The sequence below is a fragment of the Ornithodoros turicata genome, chromosome 1, assembly GCF_037126465.1.
Source record: "Ornithodoros turicata isolate Travis chromosome 1, ASM3712646v1, whole genome shotgun sequence".
Lineage (NCBI taxonomy): Eukaryota > Metazoa > Arthropoda > Arachnida > Ixodida > Argasidae > Ornithodoros > Ornithodoros turicata.
This window is the reverse complement of record NC_088201.1, coordinates 194,246,805-194,268,483: the sequence shown is the minus strand read 5'-3', so window position 1 is coordinate 194,268,483 and position 21,679 is coordinate 194,246,805. Positions and strand designations below refer to the sequence as shown.

General features: G+C 45.1%; 2 protein-coding genes across 2 annotated transcripts in view; one reads left to right on the top strand and one right to left on the bottom strand.

Moving 5' to 3' along the window:
• Positions 1-21,679, bottom strand: part of LOC135378915 (uncharacterized) — a 385,731-nt gene that overhangs the window by 83,880 nt on the left and 280,172 nt on the right. The window contains exons 16-19 of the mRNA XM_064612080.1: positions 11,465-11,527; positions 6,373-6,507; positions 4,093-4,155; positions 3,963-4,013 (exon numbers count right to left, since the gene is read on the bottom strand). Coding sequence (XP_064468150.1) covers positions 3,963-4,013; positions 4,093-4,155; positions 6,373-6,507; positions 11,465-11,527 — 312 coding nt within the window. The remainder of the gene's footprint in view (positions 1-3,962; positions 4,014-4,092; positions 4,156-6,372; positions 6,508-11,464; positions 11,528-21,679) is intronic.
• Positions 14,716-16,564, top strand: LOC135374597 (uncharacterized). Its single transcript, XM_064607537.1, has 3 exons — positions 14,716-15,021; positions 15,165-15,197; positions 15,971-16,564. The coding sequence occupies exons 1-3, from the start codon at positions 14,838-14,840 to the stop codon at positions 16,492-16,494; spliced, it is 741 nt and encodes a 246-aa protein (XP_064463607.1). The 5' UTR covers positions 14,716-14,837; the 3' UTR covers positions 16,495-16,564.

Genomic DNA, 21,679 nt, shown 5'->3' with positions numbered 1-21,679 from the left:
CATTAGCAAACCTGCCCAATATAAAAGCACTTCAATGAAGGAGCCTACGTCGATCGAGCAGACGCTCCCAGCTACCATCGCTTGTTTGCATTCACGTATGATCCAAGGGATATCTTGAACACTGATATGTCTTACGTCAGCGGTATAGACCGCAAAACCAATTCCGTCATAAAAATGGTGGCCCACGTGTGTGTTTCGGGATAGCTCATTTACGATTATTTAAAATATGGGGCAATTTTCTGGAAACGAAGGGTGATTTCAGACAGTTCAATGTGGGTTTCCAGAATACCGTTACAGTTTCAATAAGTCAAGGTCACCAGGAGCTGACCTTTAACATAGAGTGGCCCGGTATGCTGCGTATTCTATACTCTTCTCTCTATTATCTTATCTCTACGTATTCTATACTCTCTTCCCGGTATTCTGGTTGCTCCCCCTTAATTATTAATGTAATAAAAGTAGCAACTGTTTGTAATCCTTATACGGCTTCCCAAGGGTCTTCATTACTTGTAGCCTATATCTTTTTCGCGTTCATCTGTCCCTAGTTATCCATATATATATATATATATATTCCGGGAGGTGGTGTGATAAAGAAAAAAAATGGGGATAGATAAATACACGTTTGCTTTTTTATCCGTTACGTAATCCTTATAAAAAGTCGTGAAAGCGCATTGATGCCGTTTCTTGCAGTTGAGTTTTACGGCCAGGCGGAAAGTATGCAGCGACAAGATTAATAATTACTTGAAATTAATTAATTTATGCTTTAATTATGGGATTTCTTGCGAAGGCGAGATAACAGAATGAGAAAGTATTAAGACCAGTTCCCACATGCAGCGCTGCGCTGTATAGCGCTAGAAAATAGCGCTCAAAATCTGGCGCTGTTTTTCCTGTTTCCTTTCTCAACTACCGACCACAGAGCGCTATCCTGCTGCACTCACGGGGCATATAGGCCAGTTCCCACATACAGCGCTTCGCCTTAAAGCGCTAGAAAATAGCGCTCAAAATCTGGCACTATTTTTCCGGTTGTGGTTCTCACACACAACCGAGCACATAGCGCTATCCTGCTGGGGTCACTGGATATCACATTGCGACGTGATGGACCGGTACTACCGTGACTGCTTACTGTCGGCGTCGGGTATCCGCAGCATGAAGGGGGATGACATTTTCGATGCTGTGATCGCGATACCAGACTACAGTAAACAAACACCCATGATGGCAGATGAAACTGGTGGCAATTTTCACGTCGTCGTCCTCGTCGCCTTCCCGCCTTGCTGCTTCCAGTGATCGGAAGCAACACAATCCCCACCTTCTGCGACGTCACGGCTGAAAGCCGCTCTCGATTGGTTAACAAAGACTCACCGCTCAATATAGCGCTAGAATAGTTGACCGGGGCTCTACTTCGACATGAACGGTTTTATAGCGGCTCGCAGCAATGCGAGGAGGAAATATAGCGCAAGTTTATAGCGCTATGTAGCAATGCGCTATATGCGGGAATAGGCCTTTATAGCCATTCCAGGTTTTAAAAATTCTGGAACATTCACGTGCGATAAGATTTCCATTGCCGAATTCTGATATTCAAATGAGCCAAAACCGAAATCGCGGTAACGGCGAAAACAGAGTGCTGGTTTCACGTCAGGGTGCTGCGTGATTTGGAGCGATGGAAATTATTTGAGGAGATATCCAGCTGTAGGCCAGATAAGCCTCCGTCGGTGATGGTGCTGCGCTCTTGAGGCGCGCTTTCTTTTTATCTTTTTGTTTTTATTTTGTTTCGGCTCATTTGCGTATAAAAATGTGAGGATAAAGATGTTCGCGCACGTGCGGGGTTCATAATTTCTTAAACGTGGAGTTCTTTTCTAGTCGGATAGTACCTCATGCTGCTATCCCGCTTTTGCACGAAATCCGCAAAATATTTGATTCATGATTGCTAGGCAATTAGTCATCTTGTAGCTGCACCCTTCCTTCTAGGATGTCCGACTGGCCCTATAAGTCAACTGGAGAAGCTGCATATGTGCTGCTCTCATACCTCTATTTTTTGTAACATTTCTTTAAATTATCAGAAAAAAGGTCCTGTACATACAGGGTGTTCAAAATTAAGCTTTCACTAGCACTTTATAAATAGGCGAACAAAGAAACCAGGTGCTATTTTTCTGTTTCCTTGAGTAAGAAACAGGTGCTACATAATTAGCAGCACCTGTTTCTTACACAAGTAGCGTAAAGTTATCATCCGGTTTCCTGTCATTGCTGTGTTTGCGTAGCGCTCGTGAAAGCTTAATTTTGAACACCCTGTATATTCTGAGCGTGGAGAATCTCTGCTGCTGGACGAGCTCTTTCTCTCCTGGTGTGGTTTTCTTCCACTTCCCTATATTTCTCACGCCATGTGCTCCTCGTCCCCTCCGTTTTGGCCAAACACCCCTGGCCGTACTTTCTATTTAATAAGCCCAAGCAGCACACAATATTGGGCCCATATTGGGCCCATATTGGCTTGTCATCGGCGATACGGGTCCAATACATGGCCCGTTTCGCCAAGATTTCCCCCATATTGGCTGAATTTAATTATTAAGCCATTAAGCCAATTGGCTGAATTTAATTATTAAGCCATTAAGCCAATATTGGGAAAATCCTAGCGATATGGGCCCCGTATTGCCCGCGTATACCACATATTGACTGAAAATCCACAAAGTGGTACGTACCCGTGTTGCACAAATGCCCAAGCAGCACGGCAAGATTGGACGTTGAAGCGTGTAAAATGAAAAAATGGCTAGGAAGCAAGCGAGCTGGTGAAGATGGTGCATAATGTAAAACCCCGAGACTAGGGAACACGAAAGGACAGACACAACACGAAGTCTCAATACGTCGTTACATCCGAAATGCCCAATTCAATACGTCGTTACATCCAGCTTCCCGCAGATGATACACGTTGTTCGAAAAAGTAAACGTACGTGGCAATTCCATTGTGACATTCACTAGAACTCGACAACTCAACTGTCGACATTCTGAAAGCAGCCGCCACCTTGCTTCGCGATGCCAATGCCACTCAGTCCAACCGAGTGGGAGCGGCCATGGTCATTTGAGCGAAATCACGCGTCTTACAACTAATGCGCATGCACGACAGTCGGATCGTACGTTTCATACGAGCTAAAATGGCGCTGGTTTCTCGAATGATAACGAGCGGGTTGGAAATTTATGGCTCATAGACTGTTGCGACCCCAATGAATGATTCTGAGGGGTGTTTTCTTTCTTAATTTTTTATTTTTTGTTTTTTTTGCGGCGATGCAGTGTTTTTTTTTTTGTTATTCTATGCAACGTGGATTAATGAGATCTGCACAAATGAAAAAGCAAAAAGGGAGAAATGATATCAGTGGGGGGTATAAACCCGGACTATGCTTTATTACTACACGGACTCCCCGTTGGCGTTATCACAGAAATAATTGCAATATTGTCGCAAAATGGGCCTGCCAATATGGGCAGCTCATATTGGTCCAATATGGAGCCTGGTTGCACGCCCATATTGATCAACATCGGCAGCCCATATTGGACCAATATTGGCGTGCTGCTTGGGAGGGGACAACCCCTGGAGGTGATCCGTCTCCTCTTGTTAGAAGGCTATGTTGATTGTATTCCACGACTGGCCACTGACAGTTCCATGCGAATAAATACAACATGTTGAACGATTTCATTGTCGTTGAGGCTTTCCCGTGTATACTGCAGTACCGGAGTGACAGGAGCGTAACCAGTTACACGTGCCGTGTACAGCACGAAGCCAAACTGTTACAAACAGCCAAACGAAGCCAAACTGTTACTGTTCTTTCTTCTGACTCAGTGAGACAGCAGTTCTCTAATGACCCTTTGCAGACAACGAGCAACATGCGAGGAAGACAATGCTGTGGTGCTGGATTAATTTCCCTGACTCCCTATGTCATGGTCATTCTCTTGAATAGGTTATGATATGGCGGCTTTATTCATACCTTTCTCCGAGCGCTGCTCAGCTGATTACGTTGGCTTTCAAGTTGCTGAATCTACAATGTGCAAAAGACATTTGCAATAGTCAGTGACACTCCTCCTGCTGCCCTGATATGAACACTTCCGCAATCATACCTCCGCGTCCAACATTGTTGTCAGAACAGGCTTGGCCATGGATGCGTAGGAATACTCGATCTTCTGTAACACACAAGAAATGTGGTTAGTACAGAAGGTTGAGGTTGGGTGAGGTAGAGGTAGGAATAAACCTGAGATCTGAGAAGTTCGATTTTTGTAAACCTTTCCGAATATAAAAGGTCTTTCACCTAAAGTGATAAAAGACGACGACGTACTCGCGACGTAATTGTGGGACTCATGGCAGCCACCTTCTGGGAACTTTTACCGCCATTTAGAAAGGCTTTGTACAATTCTTAATTGAGGGAAATTTATTTTGTCAACTGAGCTTTGTAAATTGTCAAGCGAACTTCACTTTTTTACAGAGTTATGAAGTCCTCCACGGACGACCACAAAACCAATAAAAACTATGCACATCATCGGAACGGAAATAGTAAAAAAAATACTAGAAATTCGGCTTTAGCCCCGCCTGCTTGATTGTCGCAAAGGAGAGCGCACGGAACTTGCGGGGAGAAGAGGTAGTGCTCCCGCTTGATGTTTTACGAACCTCTCCCTGCTTTCACCTTGCTGCTGATACCAAATTGTCACAAAGAGAACAAAGCAACCTTGTTACCACAAAGAAGGCAAAACAAATGAAGGCGGGGACGCTTCCTATTCTAGACGCACATTTCCGACGCGCCTTCTTGCGAAAATCAACCTGGCGGTGCTAAAGCGTTATTTTTAATAATCTTTTCGAGTGTTTCTGTTGCGATACTCTGCATACTTGTTCCTGAGCCTGCGGACCTTTTAATCGAAATATGTACCAACCAGCTCAAACACTCGCTCTGTTACATACGCTGTATATCAAGACAGATTTTTCATAAAAAACTATGAAAGCTATATACATCCTGTTTTGACTTCTATAAGTGCTCGGCTCGCAGACGTTCTTGGCCATTTGTTGCTCAACCGTTGAATGACTAATTACCTAAAAATGAATAATTAACTTTTCAATTATAAAATTTGTCCCAATGAGAACATCTGTCCTCTCGGTCGCCTGATATCGTAGCCATTTTCGAACAAAAATCCATTCGATAGATCGCCGGCCAAAAATTCGTGAAGGAATACCTTTTTTCTTTATTTTGTTGAATGCGCATCTTCGGAGACACGTCTTTCCTTCAGCTCCAATGTGAGTGGGTGAAGGAGCACAGTGCCGCATCATACGTCGGAGACAGAATTTACCTTGCGGAAACAAAACAAAAACACACGTATCGGGTGACGCTGTCGGAACTGCACTTATCTTGAATTGCATTTTCTGATTTTTTTTAAGCTTTTTCCAGTACTCGAGAGGCGATAGCGTGCCCTTTCACCCTCTCACATTGGGGGTGATGGGTAGACGTGTGTCCAAAGACGTGGAATGAAAAAATGAGGAAAAAACACTGTGTTCTGCCACCAATATTTTGCGTACGATCTACCGAACGGAGTTTTGTTCTGAAAACGGTTACGACATCAGGTGACCGAAAGGAACAGATGTTCTCATTGGGACCACACTGTAGATTTTATAATCAACAGTTAATTAATCAACAGTTATTGGGTAATTCGTCATTCGACTGTTGAGCAACAGATGGCCAAGAACCCACCGGCCCAGAGATGATAGAAGTGAACACTGGATATCTCGCCCTTAGAATATTTTTATGAAAAAGCTCAACCGAAAAAAGGACACCCTGTATAGTGACCGCTGAGATTAATGGGAGACAGAAGAGAAAAGTAGGGGTAGTAACAAAATAGGGTTTATTAAAACTTCACAGTTATAACACATAGGGGCGACGTCTACGTTACGGCGGAAGCTCCGCCTTGGTCAAGACAAAATAGCTGAGTGGCTATTTTGCCTTGACGAAGGCGGATCTTCCGCCGTCGCCCTTCACTTTTATAACTTTTAAGTTTTCTTTGTGCTTTCGACCGGGAGGAAATCAATCTCGTGTGCTTCAAACTAATACACGTGTCATACTCAGGTTCACATGTTTTCTACAACTCAAACTTAATTACTTTCATCTTAAAGTTTTAAGTAATTAATTAATAGTTTAGTTTTGATTTTAATTTTAGTTTGATAGTAGCTTTAATCTGAAGTACAATTTCGCGGCAGCTTTTGCTGCCTTGTTTTATATTCTTTTTGAGGTTTGTTGACATGTCTGAACTTACTACACGCAATGACCGCGCGGAATGAAGCCGGTCACGGAATTGCACAGTACACAGGCCTGCCTCCCTAAGGTAGTGGACACTGAAGTAATCCATCAATGTGTGACTTACGCTACGTAGCAAGTTCACAAAACGTTGCCTATCCTCCTTTTCATGGGATGTTTCGTGAAGCTTTGAAAGGGCTTCTTCTTTCAGACTCTCGTGTGCCTCTTCGATATCCTCCTTTTTCTTCATCGTCTTTTTTTCCTGCAAGGTAAGGCTTGTGATTACACTCCATCTCTTGTGTTAATTCATTTGCAATGTAGTGTTTTACTACCAAGGTGCAATAAGATTGCACAAACGAGCTGATGTACATTAGAAAGTGTGTCTGGTGTCGTCCATTACTCTCGCGTTATCCAGTTGTGTCTTTCCTGTCCGTGTCGTCTCCCTGAGACTCAGGGTAATGCTGCTACTCTCAAAATCTTCGTACTTACACCCGATTCAGCAGCCGACGTGCCGATCATTATCTGCGAGGTATCTGTGTGACTTTCCCGGTGTCCGCCTTTAGCAGTGCCTTCCATTTGTCTAAACAGCTACATCGCTCACAATAACGCCCCTGCTGCGTACGCGCCCTGACATGGATACCGAATCAGCCCGTCGTCTACCCCAGTTCATCAGTCCACCCGTGGCATTGCCAACAAACAACAACAACTACTTTATTTGGGGATGATGGGTGGAGAGTTTCATCGCCGGGGCCGATACTCAACCCAATTTCTGGAGGTGATGCACGTGTAGCTGCATGACCAACTTACATTGTACAACATTCATACCTTCAATAGCCATACACTGTTAAATCAGAACTTCACCACATAGCACGCTCATAGGCAACCATCATACCGAACGATATCATACTGTGTCATGATTTGCTCAAAACAGGGGGAGGTGCCTATCTGGGACAAGCTAATCTGTCCCAGATAGGCTCTTCCTTCCCATTTTTATCAAATCAATACAGAGAAAATTATATTATTCGTAATGATGGTTGGCTGGGAGCGTGCTACGTGGTGAGGTTCTGTTTTAACAGTGTAGAACGGAAGTATACAATGGTGGGCTAGAGCGGCAATGTTCGTCGACAGCGGTGTACAATGCTTTTAGCGTCGATTTCAAGCATGCGCTACTTCCCTATGCTCTCAGCTTCCCCATGAACCATCGTATGTAGAACATGAGAAGTTTGCGATTCTTGCCGCCTTGAAGCATGTACCTGCTTCTCCAGCTAGTGCCTGGACGCTACTTGCTAACAGCAAAACTGGCCAAGCTACCCTGGCTATTTAACCTTTCAACATCGTCTATGACGTGCATTAGATGATTCTTGTAATTTATTGCAACCTCTTGTCCTCGGGTCACACTGTGTGGTTTGAATGGGTCCTGAGCCATATCGGCCTCTATGGCAATACTCGCGCTGATGCCGCGGCGAAACGTTCCCATGTGTTAAGGCTGATTGGTAGAATACACATCTCGACATCCAGCTGCTATCTTCAGCTACGCCGCTTCTTCGACTTGGGTGCCGTTTTCGTTCTCGTTGCGAATAATTAGATCCTGGTGGATCTGAGTGCTCCGGTTAGACAGACCTTCCGTAGCTGCACTTAGTATTAAGTCGAACATCAGGTTGAGATGTGGAAACCGAAGCCGATGGTGATGGCACGGTGTATGGGGGTGGACCAGTGCACTGTTGATGCGATGATTTCCTTTTCCCTTCTTCCCCTGACGCACAATATCGCGTGCGACTGGTACTGTTCCAAGGCTTAATGTGGTTCCTATGTCGACGAGCCATACCCTCCTCTCCCTTGACAAGCCATGATCTGCGGTCGAATCTCCTTTCTACCAACCTATGCTGGTTTCCCAGAGAAGTTATGGAAGGAAAGTGGTAGCATGGCGGAAATGCCCGGAGGTGATTTTTCTCCCTCATAATCAGAGGGGTTTTCTTTGGGTCTGGGCTGTAGACGCGTGATAGCAGTGGACAGACCGCCACCGAACATTAGAGCTGCTGCCCGTGGCTGCGGAGACAGTAGTACGCTGCCTGAGAAAAACACGGGCAAGCGTGCACGACGTTGTTCTTTCCTGATCCTTTCCAAGGCAGTTGGGGATAGAGGGGTTGGTATGTGTCCCGGGCTTCTTTCTTCAGGGGAACTGTGCCGACATTCGTCGCGGAGGACTTCGGGAAACCTGGGAGAAACCTCAGAGAGCACAACCGGTGGTAGATTATGGACACCTCCCAGTGTTCAGCAAAATCTTGGCTACCAGCAATAAGCGAAAAGCCTTAACCCGTTCCCACATGCTGCTTGAGCTCGCACAGCGAAAAGGTTGCGCAGTTGATCGATCAGGCAGTTGACTGTATATTCAGCATGCACCCTAGTTCCAGCCACTCGCATGCCTTGACGACAATCAGCGGCACCTTCCCTTCGCTCGAAATCTTCGTGTACTGTCTGCTAGAGCTTTGTGGGCCGCTCCCACTGTGGTAAGGGCGCGCTAATTTGCGCTTGTTGACATTGAAGACAAGTGGCGTAACCCTTCGCAAACTTTTCTGATGTCGCCGTCGATACCTGGCCACCAAAAGTAGCACCGTGCAGAAGCTTTGACAGCGACATTGCCCTGATGTCCAGCATGCGCCAACTGCAGTACCTGTTCCACCGCTTTTGACGGATGACTGAGCGAGGATCGTGGACGACGCAGCCTTCCTGCGTCGGCAGCTCTGGGAAGACATTGACATAGGGCGATAACTGTTGTCTTGACCACTTCTGCAGTGTGCAATATTGCCAGATGGCACTTAGCAACTCATTTTTGTGCTTGGAATACAACCTTCTATTGATGAAGCAATGCGCAACATGATGAAGCAACATGATGAAGCAATGCGACGTGAACAAGCACAGGGGTAATACATTGACAGCTTTACAGTAGCAGCTGAGATAATTAGAACAAAACACGCAATGATTAGCTCGGCAACTCCCTTGCCATAAAAGTAACGTCAGTAGGGGAAAGCATTACCGGCCATTGGCTCACTTTATTGCGGGCGATGTCAACGGAAGTCGTTTCAACTATTTCACTTCTGCGTCGGGAAGGGTGTAGGTAAATTTGTTGAAACACTCTCATTGACTTCTTCCGAGATAGTGTGTTCTGGCAAGGGGCAGGTTAGTCTTGGCCAGCTTCGTTGTAGAGTGAAACCTCTCGAGTAATCCACGGGACAAGAAGGCTTGTTGTTCGATCGTCCGTACTTGGGAGGTCAAAATAAGAGCATGTTTTTTGTATAATTTCCTTGAGCTAGCGACAGGGAAAGAAAACGCAAACAGACAGAACTAAAATATATACTTGTGTTTCTTCCTCTTTCTTTCTTTCTTTTTTTGAAGTCATGCTGTTGATGTAATATTCTATGCGCATTGGGGTACAGCTCCGGACTGCCGTGGTGAAGCACACCACATAGTTATTGTCGTTCCTCATAACGTTTTAAAGGGGCCGTAAACAGGTCACCAAAAGAAATAATGATACCTCATGAAAGAACGCAGATCATAACACCTAAATATACATTTCGTTCGGCTCGTGTCGGCTTAGTTAGCCATACAACTGTTTTCCAAGATGAGTAACCAGCGAGCCTCTCTCCACCACGCATACGTCACATGGCTACGTAGCGTTCTGCCGCCCAATCGGGGTGTGGAGCTGCGCACATGACGTTTCAAATTACCAGCCAATAAGCATATCTCATTATCAGCTGTGAGTCGGAGCACTCAGTTTGTTTGTGTGAAACTACATTTTGCGCTCCGTGGTTCCGAAATTCAACGTCATGACATCTTCAACATCTAAAGTAGGCGCAAACGGCTGCTATCACATGACGCGATTCGAACCCGGGTTCCTCCCAGTCACGACATGACATGAACAGCACGCTATCCACTGTACGACGCGAGCTGGTGATGGGATGCCGCGTGGCTCAAACCAAAGTATGGCAGCCGAGTTGTCGAGAACCATTCGAAGATGACGAAAATGTCCCATCGCGCACCTACCTAAGATTCCGGAACCGGATATTCATTCACGCTCACGGTGTGCTGCGTGCTACTGCCCAGAAAACGTAGTGCGCGTAGGATGCCTAAATTAAACGCATTTCGTTTTTCAGTTTGAGGCTGTAACTGTTTAGATTTTGAACAGAAGAAGATTCACGTTCATCTAGTCCAATTCCGCATTTGAAATAAAATCATACGTGGAACACTCGATTGTAATTGGTGAGGAAGCGCTACGTCAAAATGACGTAAAGTTAGATCGCGGGGCAGAGCTAAAATGCGAAAGAGTGCAGTGAATATTTCATCCGTATGCAAGAGCCTTTTGTTTTTCAGCGTTAGTAATTGCAAGGAGTTTTCACTGCTTAAGCTGCAATAATATACCACAAAGAAATGAGCACCTTGTGTACCTGTTTACGGCCCATTTAAGTACCAGAATTATCGGAGATGGCAAAAAGACAAAGCGAAACTCGCGTGCATACAAGCACTCTACACAACAGCCCTATGGAAAGCGTGAGCTCACCATAAAACAATAAATAAGAATAAACCCAAAAGCACCGATAAACAACGCCATAACAAATAGATGTGACGTCTCACAGGCTCACAGCTTTGAAGGCAGAACAATAAAACATAGTAACAGCGTAACATAAAACAAAAGGGAACAAAGCCCTGTTCACCTCATCTCAAAAATGAAGGGGGAAATTCTGCAGGTAACGGCGAAAAGGGACTTGGAAGAAGAGGGGGGGGGGGCATTCTGTTAACGTTACCTGCGTGGGGGAGGAGGGAAGGCGCCTCATGCGAAGAGTAAATGCGCATGTAATATACTTCAAGTGAAAAATCTGGCTTCAAGCCTTGATATGTAGGAGCCGAAAGGATGACAGGGAGCTGGAGAGGATTCATGGTGCATAGAACATCAGGATTATTCCTAAATGAAGCAACGTCTAACACGCTGAAACAGCGGACATGATGTCGCTGCTTTTTGAGTGTCTTGCACGTCGCTTCATTTAGGGATATGTAAGAAACCGCCCGCTGTTTCCTACAATATTGGGCTTGGGCTACAATATTGGGCTATTTCGCAGTAGACCTATACGTAAGGTATATGTAAGAGGAAAAACACGCCGACGGCACGTTCAAAGTCCGCAAATGTATAGTAAAATGGATATGCATACAAGAGGGGATGTACTCACACGACGCCAGGCTTTCTCATAATTGCGTGCGATGACGTCCAACCGTGCATACAAGGCATCTGCCTAGGAGGGCAAAAGAACATGATATTATCCGTAGACACTGAGATGCGATCTCTCTAATCCAAGGCCTCGGATAATAAAGGGAGCTGATCACAATCACTGGACCCTAAGGCGTTGAACACGTAATTTTTACTGCACTTTTTGTTGTCGTGCTTAACGACCGTAATAATGCTTGCAAACAGCATGACGTACACACCGACTTTGCCGGTGCTGGTCCATTGTTCACAAACATATATTTATGGCTGTGAACCCTTTAAACGCTTTAACAGTGCACTAATACGTCTTTTCTCCTTTTCGGAAGTACTACTTGCACGCAGAAATGCATTTTGCGTGATAACTATGACCCTCTGACGATTACTGCATTTGATTGCACACATATTGTACAGTCGTCACCGGGATGCCGGTTTCGTGAGCCTAATTGCAGTGCGTCATGTAAATACTTTTGCTTGAGCACACAGGTGAATCATTATTACTTTGTTGTGCGTTTGTGTTGAAGTCTCCCTTCCTACCGTGTACTGTGAACTCAGGTATATTATGCGTGAGGGAAAGCGGAACAAAAGTCATTCGAAGTAGTAGTCTCGTATGTTTAGTTAAACGTGTTGTGCGTTAGTTTGCCTCTATCGAACACAACTTTATTTCTGTCAACAAATCCGTCAGGTGGAGATGTTCCCCATGAAATATGAAGGTCGTGGTCATACATGAAGAGGTGCAACCAAAGAGTCCCACCAAAGCTGACCCTTAAACCATTATTAGCCGTTAATTTTGGCCTAACCGAAAGAGTCGACAGCATCTTGGAACTGAACCGTTAAAAATTGAGGTAACCGGTTCAAATAATGAGCGATACGGAACTAAGGGCGGAACTTTGCATGTTGTGCATGAACATAGGAAACTGCGTATTTCGTACTTTTGTCTTATTTGATTAGCTTCGTAGCCCTCGTCTTGCTTACGGAAAAAAGTCTTACCCTTGCAGGAATCCCTGCATTTTTGTAGTCTAGAAACAACACCACCAAAGATGATAACTGAAAGCCGTTAGAACAACAACCACTTTATTTTGACTTTGGAGAGTGGGGAGGTTCATCGCCAGAGGCGATACTCTATTCCATTGCTGGTGGGGAAGTGGGGAATAAAATAACTAGCCCCTTCACAATAACGATCGAAGTCCGATGGTGTACAGAAATGTCAAAAGAGCTTTGAGCGCAGATCGTTGCTGTGCTGGATTGGGCCACACACTAAATTTCAAAACACCCTTTTTGGTGTAATTCGGCGGTATCATAACTGACTCCCATTTTGGTGTATATCAACACCCTTTGGAAAAGTTACACCCCTCAGAAAAGGTGTATTCCTTACACCCAAATTGGTGTATTTCAACGGTATCATAACTGACTCCCCTTTTGGTGTAATCCTACACCCAGTGGAATGTGTACACCCTTCTGGAAAGGGTGTAAATGGAGTGCAGCATGTGTCGTATATGAGACACGGCGAAATGAAGTCCGCGAACGCGTCTGCGAGGAATGTCTGAAGATGCCATGGCTGGGCTTTGGAATCCCAGCAATCTAATTCCAGCAACAACGTACTGTAAGCCAAACTGATACAGATACATAAATGACACGGATGATACAGATGAATACATATAAATAAATAAAATATAATGTAATAAAAACAAAATTAATAAATACAGATATTAGTACAAATTTTGTTCACTTTGAACATACAGTTCTTCATGGTTTCGTGTTTGTTAGTGCAGTATGTACCCTTGTATTCGTTATGCAAATGCTCTCTTCCTATGTTCTGTGAATACACAACTTTTTGCTCTGCCAATCCTTTATCGTAATTCTTTTTTTCTGAATATGCACTGCACTTGCTTACCACACTGTATTGGGCTGACATCTGACATAATGTCCACAAAAACATTGGGCAGGACAAGTATTTTTTACTTTATGGTATTAGTTAATGATAAAGTCATGTCGTAAAGATTAGGTACTGGCAGCACAAGAAGGTAATTCGTTATTCGCCACATATCCATTCATTGCCTTTTCTTAAGAAAATGTCAAACTGGAAGACATGTTTCACCCACTGTGGATATCTCCCAAATAAAAGTCTCATTAGTATATATGTTGTTCATTTACACCATATTTACACCAAAATGTGATAACACGTTGGAAAGAGGGTGTTTCGAAACACTAACACCCCATTAACACCACTTCTGGTGACTGTTTTTTCCATAGAAGGTGTAATAGGGGAGTATATGCAATGTTACACCCTAATTACACCTCAAACACACCAAAAAAGGTGTTCTGAAATTTACAGTGCAGGGACCAAGCAATTTCGATAGGGAGAAGGGGCGAGAGTCCAGCTGACGAAGAGACTCGGAGAGTGCGCTCCAGGAATGTTGGTAGTGGGGGCAATGAAGAAGAATGTGCTCCAGATCCTCAAGAGCACCACAGTGGCAGCAGGTGGGAGAGTCAACTTGTCTCAAGCGGTAACGCCACTGAGCTGTAAAGGCCACGTCGAGGCGCATTCGCTGGATTAATGCAGCATCTTGACGAGAGGTGTTTCGTGGGATGCGGAAAGCGAGCGTTGGATCACCTCTGCTCAACATAGAGAGGGGGGGGGGGGCAGAATGTCGGTTGTCCACTGGCGGGAAGCCAGGGGTGTCACGAGGCGTTGCAGAATGGAATGGCGGTCTCCTGTCAGCAGAACAATACTGGTCCGTTTCCGATACGAGAATGCTGCTTCTGCATCGCTATCGGCCTGCTCGTTCCCACCGAAACCACAATGGGCTGGACCCCACTGGAGAACTAGCCTGTGGCCTGCTGCGTAGATAGTGTGGTAAGCCATTAACACATCTGTGACTACGGGTGCAGATGGGCCTCGTATGCCGGAATTTTCGGCTGAAAATTTTCGGCAAAAAAGCTATTGAAAATTAATTCGGCTGGTTATCGAAACTACCCATTCTCGAAAATCCCGCCTCAGCACGCCCTCCTTGAAACATCCGTGCTCAAAACGGCTTTCTTTTTCCGACCCTCATCAAAAGACCCTTACTCAGAACAACCTCCTTCTTTCGACCCGTGGCAAAAGACCCTTACTCAGAGCAACCTTCTTCTTACAACCCGTATCACAATACCCTTTCTTTTTTCAACCTACATCAAGAGGCCCTTCTTCAAAGCGGGTTGTCCTGGGTGTACTGACCCCTGTGTGGAAGTCAACTAGGAGCTCTGCACAGAACTCCGTATCTGGGTCATGTCGAAACATGTGCATGTAGGTTCAAAGTTGAAACACTCATTGCTGCTGTAGACGTGTCGACTGGAGGACCATGGCGGACTTTGTGATTCTAAAGACCCAGAAGGAGAACCCGTGCTTACATTTGAAAGGTTATAGGTATCATAAGAAACGGACGAACCAAAACGGAAGCACAGCGTGGCGGTGCGCATCGTACCTGACTGGTAATTGCAAAGCTAGCGTCATCACCGAAGGCGAGCAAGTGCGACGACGTCTCCGTAAGTACCAGTCCATTGTAATGAACTGCAAATAATGTGCAGATACGGCTTCTTAATTTCTAGAGCATGGCCTCCCAGCCGGTATAAATCGTTGTAGTATTTGTTATATTTAAATTTTATGCGTGGGTGTGCACGCATTGCAGACGAGCACAACCATCCCGCGGACAGTGCGGCAGCGCTTAAAGATGAGTTCCGAGGAGTACTGAAGGACAAAGCAAGGCAAAGCCCCCATGTTGCAGCCCCAGAACTGTACAATGCCGAGCTTCTCAGGATATCGCAAACTGTGAGCATTTTATTCATCACGTGCTCATTCATTCATTATTTTGTCACGTGCCGAAAGCCGCGTAAGTGCGCGCAACTCTGTGCCCTTATTGGAGTGCTTGTTTCGTTCATTTCCAGGCAGACCGCGACGCATTATGGGAGCTTCCTACGTTTAATAGCCTGAAAGACACTATATACCGAGAAAAGAACAAGCTTCAACCACCACTGCCGAGTTCGGCTGCTGACGTTGACCTGCCTGACCACTACAGAGTAACGGAGGACGGCCAGCCCTTTCTTGTGATAGATCAGTCGGTCGACCAACGGATTCTGGGGTTTGCATCCCCCACGGGCCTGAAGCTAATTGCTCAGGCGCATGAGATTTTTTTAGACGGAACATTCTTCGTTGTTCCCCGAGTGTTCGACCAACTTCTGACTGTCCACCTGTCCGTTGGCGGCAGGTTTCTTCCCTGTGCCTATATCCTTTTGCCCGGAAGGTCGACGGCGATCTACTCGTGCGCACTTTCTCTTCTGAAAGACGCTTGCATATCAGCAGGATACGCTAGTCCTACTCCAACGCTATTCTTCACCGACTTTGAACAGGGACTTATCCAAGCATTGAGAACAGTGTTCCCAAGCGCCGTGCATCGTGGATGTCACTTCCACTTTTCCCAAAGAGTGTGGGCCGCAGTGCAGCGACTTTCGTTGCAAACCACGTACCACGAGGTGCCCGCAGTCAAGTCGCTGGTCCGGAAAATGGTGTCCCTCGCTTTCCTCCCACCCCCTATGGTGCCGCGTGCGTGGGCAGTGCTTCGGCAAGATGGACAGGAAGCTGGAGAGCCCAACGTCGATCGACTAATCGACTACTTCGAAAGCACGTGGATGGAGGGAAACTTCGAAGTTCATCAGTGGAATCACAACGGCAACCGTGGTCCGAGGACAAACAACCACCTTGAAGCGTGGCATCGAAAAATTAATGCACGGGTCAACAAAGCGCACCCAAATATATATTCGTTCGTCGATCTTATCAAGAAGGACGAAGCGCTGAACAGCATCCACCTGCTGCAACTATCTCACGGAGGCAGCCTTCGTGCCCGGGATCGAAAATGGGTGCATAAAGACAGAAAGCTGGAGCAACTCGAATCGGACCTCAACAACGAGAGGCTGACGATGCTCCAGTTTTTAAACGAAGCGAAGCAATTCTGTGGTCTGTAGCCCTTCTCAGAAAATTTTGTATGCGTCGTACAGCGGTTACAATAAAAACAAAATGAGCAGAAAAATAAATAAATAACAAAAGCTATGTTCCATTGCCTATTCAAAACCCGCACGCAGAAAGCGCAAACTACCACCGTTGGGTTGAAATAAGCAGGGTAGTTATACGAAAGGGTTATTTTGAGAAAAACCGGTATGGTTAGTTTTGAGAAGAGCGTGCCGCGAAGGGAGTTTTGAGAACGGGTAGGGACGCGGAGGGTACAAACGAGAATGGGTTGTTTCAATATACAGCCGAAGTGCAGATTTAGAGTCTGTGAAGACTGCCCATTCCCGCGGTGTAAAATCAGCGATGCGTTGTAGAAAGAAAAGTATGGCATAGAGTTCCGCTGCTGTGGAGGAGGTTGGATGTGAAAAGTGTCGTCCGTGCACTACGCCTTCGGATGGTATGACGAATGCTGAGACGGACTTGTTGTTTCGGGATGCGCCATACGTATATGCTGCCGTCAACGTAGAAAAATTCTCGTGTACCAGAGCATGAAAATGGGCTCAGAGGACTTGAGGGGGCACCTGATCTCTTCTTTCAAGACGGTTTGGAAGGCGTACAAAAGTCGGCGGTACCGGCAGAGACCAGGGGGCTTCCGGCGGTATAATGTCCTTAGCTCTGAAGCCAGTGAGAGTCTGGCGTGTCCTCTGCGCTACTCGATAGAAGTCGCTTCCAGGGCGGTATCCAATTTTCATGAGGAACGGGTGACGGGGAATGTGAGCACGCAAAAGTAGGAAGTGCCGAGCCGTTTCACGTTCACTTAGAACCTCAATGGGGAGTTCACCAGCTTCAGCCAGTACCTGCCGTGTTTCAGCCATTCTTGGAACTCCGAGGTACCGACGAAGGCTTCGAGCAAGCAGGAACCGAAGGGTATTTAATGATGTTGTTGATATCTTGTGCAGAATAGGAAGGCTGTAATGCACAGTCGCCCTCACCAATGCCGCCCATCCTGGGCCAGAAAGATGTTGAATTGCGAGGAGTCATCGCTGCACTTTAGTTTCAAGGTGTTTAATGTGCCGAGCCCAGCGCAAGTCCGTGTCGATTACCACGCCAAGGAAGCGGTGGAAGCGTACCGGCTCAAGCTTCTTTGCACCAAGCCAAAGAGGGAAACTGGCCATAGCTTTGTACGTGAAAGGGAGCTCGACACACTTTTTGGGTGAAATGTCCATCCCAAGGTTCGTGAGGTACTGTCCAATGCTGGTGTGGCGACGTTTCTGACTTATAAACATATGTTCAACGTGCAGCCAAAGAGCCTATGCTAATTTTCTTCAATTAATACTTTACTGGCTTCGCACTGGGCTTTCAGAGGTGAGTTTCTCACCCTTACGGGAGGACATCACGTTCCACGTGACCTTCCGACGCCACTCGCTCAAACGTCGCCCACCTACGCATTGCTGATGAAGGCCCAATAAGGCCGAAACAGCTGTCCAATGCTGGTGTGGCGACGTTTGGGACTTATAAACATATGTTCAACGTGCAGCCAATGAGGATCTGCTAATTTTCTTCAATTAATACTTTACTGGCTTCGCACTGGGCTTTCAGAGGTGAATTTCTCACCCTGACGGGAGGACATCACGTTCCACGTGACCTTCCGACGCCACTCGCTCAAACGTCGCCCACCTACACATTGTTGATGAAGGCCCAATAAGGCCGAAACAGCTGTCCAATGCTGGTGTGGCGACGTTTGGGACTTATAAACATATGTTCAACGTGCAGCCAAAGAGCCTCTGCTAATTTTCTTCAATTAATTATATGTATATATATAAGTTGAAATAAACGAATGCGGTTGACAACGAAAAATAAAGATATTCAATAAGGATCAGAAGTGAAGACAGTGCTTCTACAGGACAAGGAATAAAAGAGGAACTTTATTAAAAACTAAGAGGGGGTATTCGACGTTTCGACAGCAGCGCTGTCTTCAACAGGAATGGTAAGAACCGATAAGAATTCTTCAGTAAACCTGACTATTAGCTTCAACGGTTATGCCCCGGATGTAAACCGCATACTTCAACGGCACTATGCAACCCTCACCCAGTCTGATCGTATGAGTCAGGTGTTTCCGGAGCCACCCCGCGTTACTTATTGCCGAGCAAGGAACATCCAAGATAGATTTGTAAACGCCAAGTTGAACAAGCTGTCGGAACACAACGGTTGTCAACCATGCAACGGACGCAGATGCCAGATCTGTAAACTAATGCAAACTGCTACGATAGTAGAAAGCACAAATTCGAACTATAGCACAAAAATTAATGGTCTATTTAACTGTAACTCTTCTAACGTTGTTTATCTCCTTCAATGTAATGAGTGCAAGCCCCATTATATCGGTCAAACAGCTACATCCTTCAGAATCCGATTCAACAACCACAGGTCCGACGTATCAAAGAAACCTAATCTGTCAGTGTCTCGACATTTTAGTAAACCCGGCCATTCAATTAATGACATAGCCATTTTCGTTCTGCAATCGGGTTTTCCATCCCAACGCCTTAGAGAACAAAGAGAATCATTCCTGATTTACAAATTGAAAAGCCAGATTAACGAGGACCCCGGCGTCCTGTCATCTGTTCGCAACATAAATTCCTAATTCCCTCAGAATACATACACTCTTTGGTAGCTCTTTCAGACACCCCGGTTGGTCACGCCAGGAAATCATTGCCCTCCGGGGAAGAATATGACTGCCTGTGATGCATTGTACCCTTTTACCTTTGTTTGACAAAGCACGTGTGCTGCCCTCTCCCCTTGTACATGTTCCCCTCTCATTCTTTGGAATTGTCTTGCGTCACCATAATATCCCATTCCTGTTGAAGAAAGCGCTGCTGTCGAAACGTCGAATACCTTAGTTTTTAATAAAGTTCCTTCCTTTTATTCCTTGTCCTGTAGAAGCACTGTCTCCACTTCTGATCCTTATTGAATATCTATATATATATATACACAGAGTGTCCACGCTAAGTGTGAACAGATGTTTTAAAAATATATATAACACTTTTTCCAAGATGAAATCAATTGCAATATAGCATATGCTAAAGGGCACTCCCTAGCAGGGCATTAGCAAAGTCCAAAGGCAATGTCTTAATTAACTTTCATTAATTAACTTTTTAATTATAAAAGCTACAAAGTTGTCCCAATGGGAACATCTGTTCCTTTCGGTCACCTGATATCGTAGCCGTTTTCAGAACAAAAATCCGTTCGATAGATCGCCCGCAAAAAATTCATGAAGGAACGCCATTTTTTTTCTTTATTTTGTTCATTGCGCTTCTTAGAAGACGCGTATTTCCTTCATCCCCAACGGGAGAGGGGGAAGGACCACAGTGCCGCCTCATGCGTCGAAGATGAGCTTTAACTTGGGGAAACAAAACAAAAACAAATGTATCGGGTGACTCTATCGGAACTGGCCTTATCTTGGGTTGCATTTTCTGTTTCCTTTTAATCTTTTTCCAGGACGCGAGAGGCGATAGTGTGCTCTTTCTCCCTCTCACATTGGGGGTGAAAGAAAGACGCGACTTCTAAGAAGCGCAATGAACAAAATAAAGAAAAAAATGGCGTTCCTTCACGAATTTTTTGCGAGCGATCTATCGAACGGATTTTTTTTCTGAAAACGGCTACGATATCAGGTGACCGAAAGGAACAGATGTTCTCATTGGGACAACTTTGTAGCTTTTATAATTAAAAAGTTAATAAATGAAAGTTAATTAAGACATTGCCATTCATTTCATCTTGGAAAAAGTGTTATATATATTTTTAAAAAATCTATTCACACTTAGCGTGGACACCCTATATATATATATATACATATAGGACAAATAGGTTAATATATCAGACGGCTACGAAGTTGAATAAAAGTGAAATAAGGCATGAACTACAGGTTACAGGAACGTTAACAAAAACTAATCTATTTAATGGGCAAATTAACACATAGATTAGAAAAAGAATGGTCGACGTTTCGACAATCGAGCATTCTTATTTTAATCTATGTGTTAAATTGTCCATTAAATAAATTAGTTTTTGACTTAGCTGACGACGTTTGACTTACAAATATATCTATATCTATCTATAGCTGCGCATCGTTCGGAATTAGCAAACCAGGGGTCACTCAGCGAGCGATATACACCTGGGAGGGTGACTGAGCACTCCTCAGTGCCACAATGCAAGCTAGTGATTCACTGGCTTGCACTGTGGCATTGAGGAGTGCTCAAAAAAGTAAAATGGGCAAGGGGTCGACGTTTCGGCAGTGCCACTGTCAAAACGTCGACCCCTTGCCCATTTTACTTTTTACGTCTCCCTATGTAATAAGCTAGTGTTTGTAACTTCCCTAAAATATGCTTCCGCGTCTTTTTTTTGCAACTTATATATATATATATATATATGTTTACAATTTGATCGTGCACTCCCAGGCGCCACCTGTGGAGGCCGCTGTGGCATGTGGCGGCCTCCACAGGTGGCGCCGTCACCGTGGAACATTGACGTCTCGCCGAGACGCACTGTAAGCGCCCACCCAAGATCGTGTCACTTCCCTACGCCAGGCTGACGAGCTCCAGGTAGAGCGAAACAGCTGTCCTTGGCTGGGAGTGCACGATCAAATTGTAAACATATGCTCAACTTGCAGCTACAGAGCTTCGGCTATTTTTTACTTTATATATATATATATATATATATATATATAAGTATTAGGGATAAACGACAGTCTTATGTAGCATTCATGGAGTGACATATTGTATAATATATCACGTACTAATTAGCCTCATCTACAGGGTGTTCAAAATTAAGCTTTCACGAGCGCTACGCAAACACACCGATGACAGGAAACCGGATGACAACTTTACGCTACTTGTGTAAGAAACAGGTTCTTCTAATTATGTAGCTCCTGTTTCTTACTCAAGCAGGAGAAAAAATAGCACCAGTTTTCTTTTGTTCGCCTATTTATAAAGTGCTAGTGAAAGCTTAATTTTGAATAACCTCTATATAGGGTGTCCACCCTAACTGCAGAACCCATCGCTGACGCTAGCGCGCTCATATAAGCGCTCATGTGAGCTTATATAACTCATGTACAAAGTCAACGGCTAACGGCCCTCATGCCAGCCAGAACGAAAGGAACATATCAGAGTTGGTTTTCTTTGTGCATTTGAAATAAAAGAGGTTAAAACAACCTTA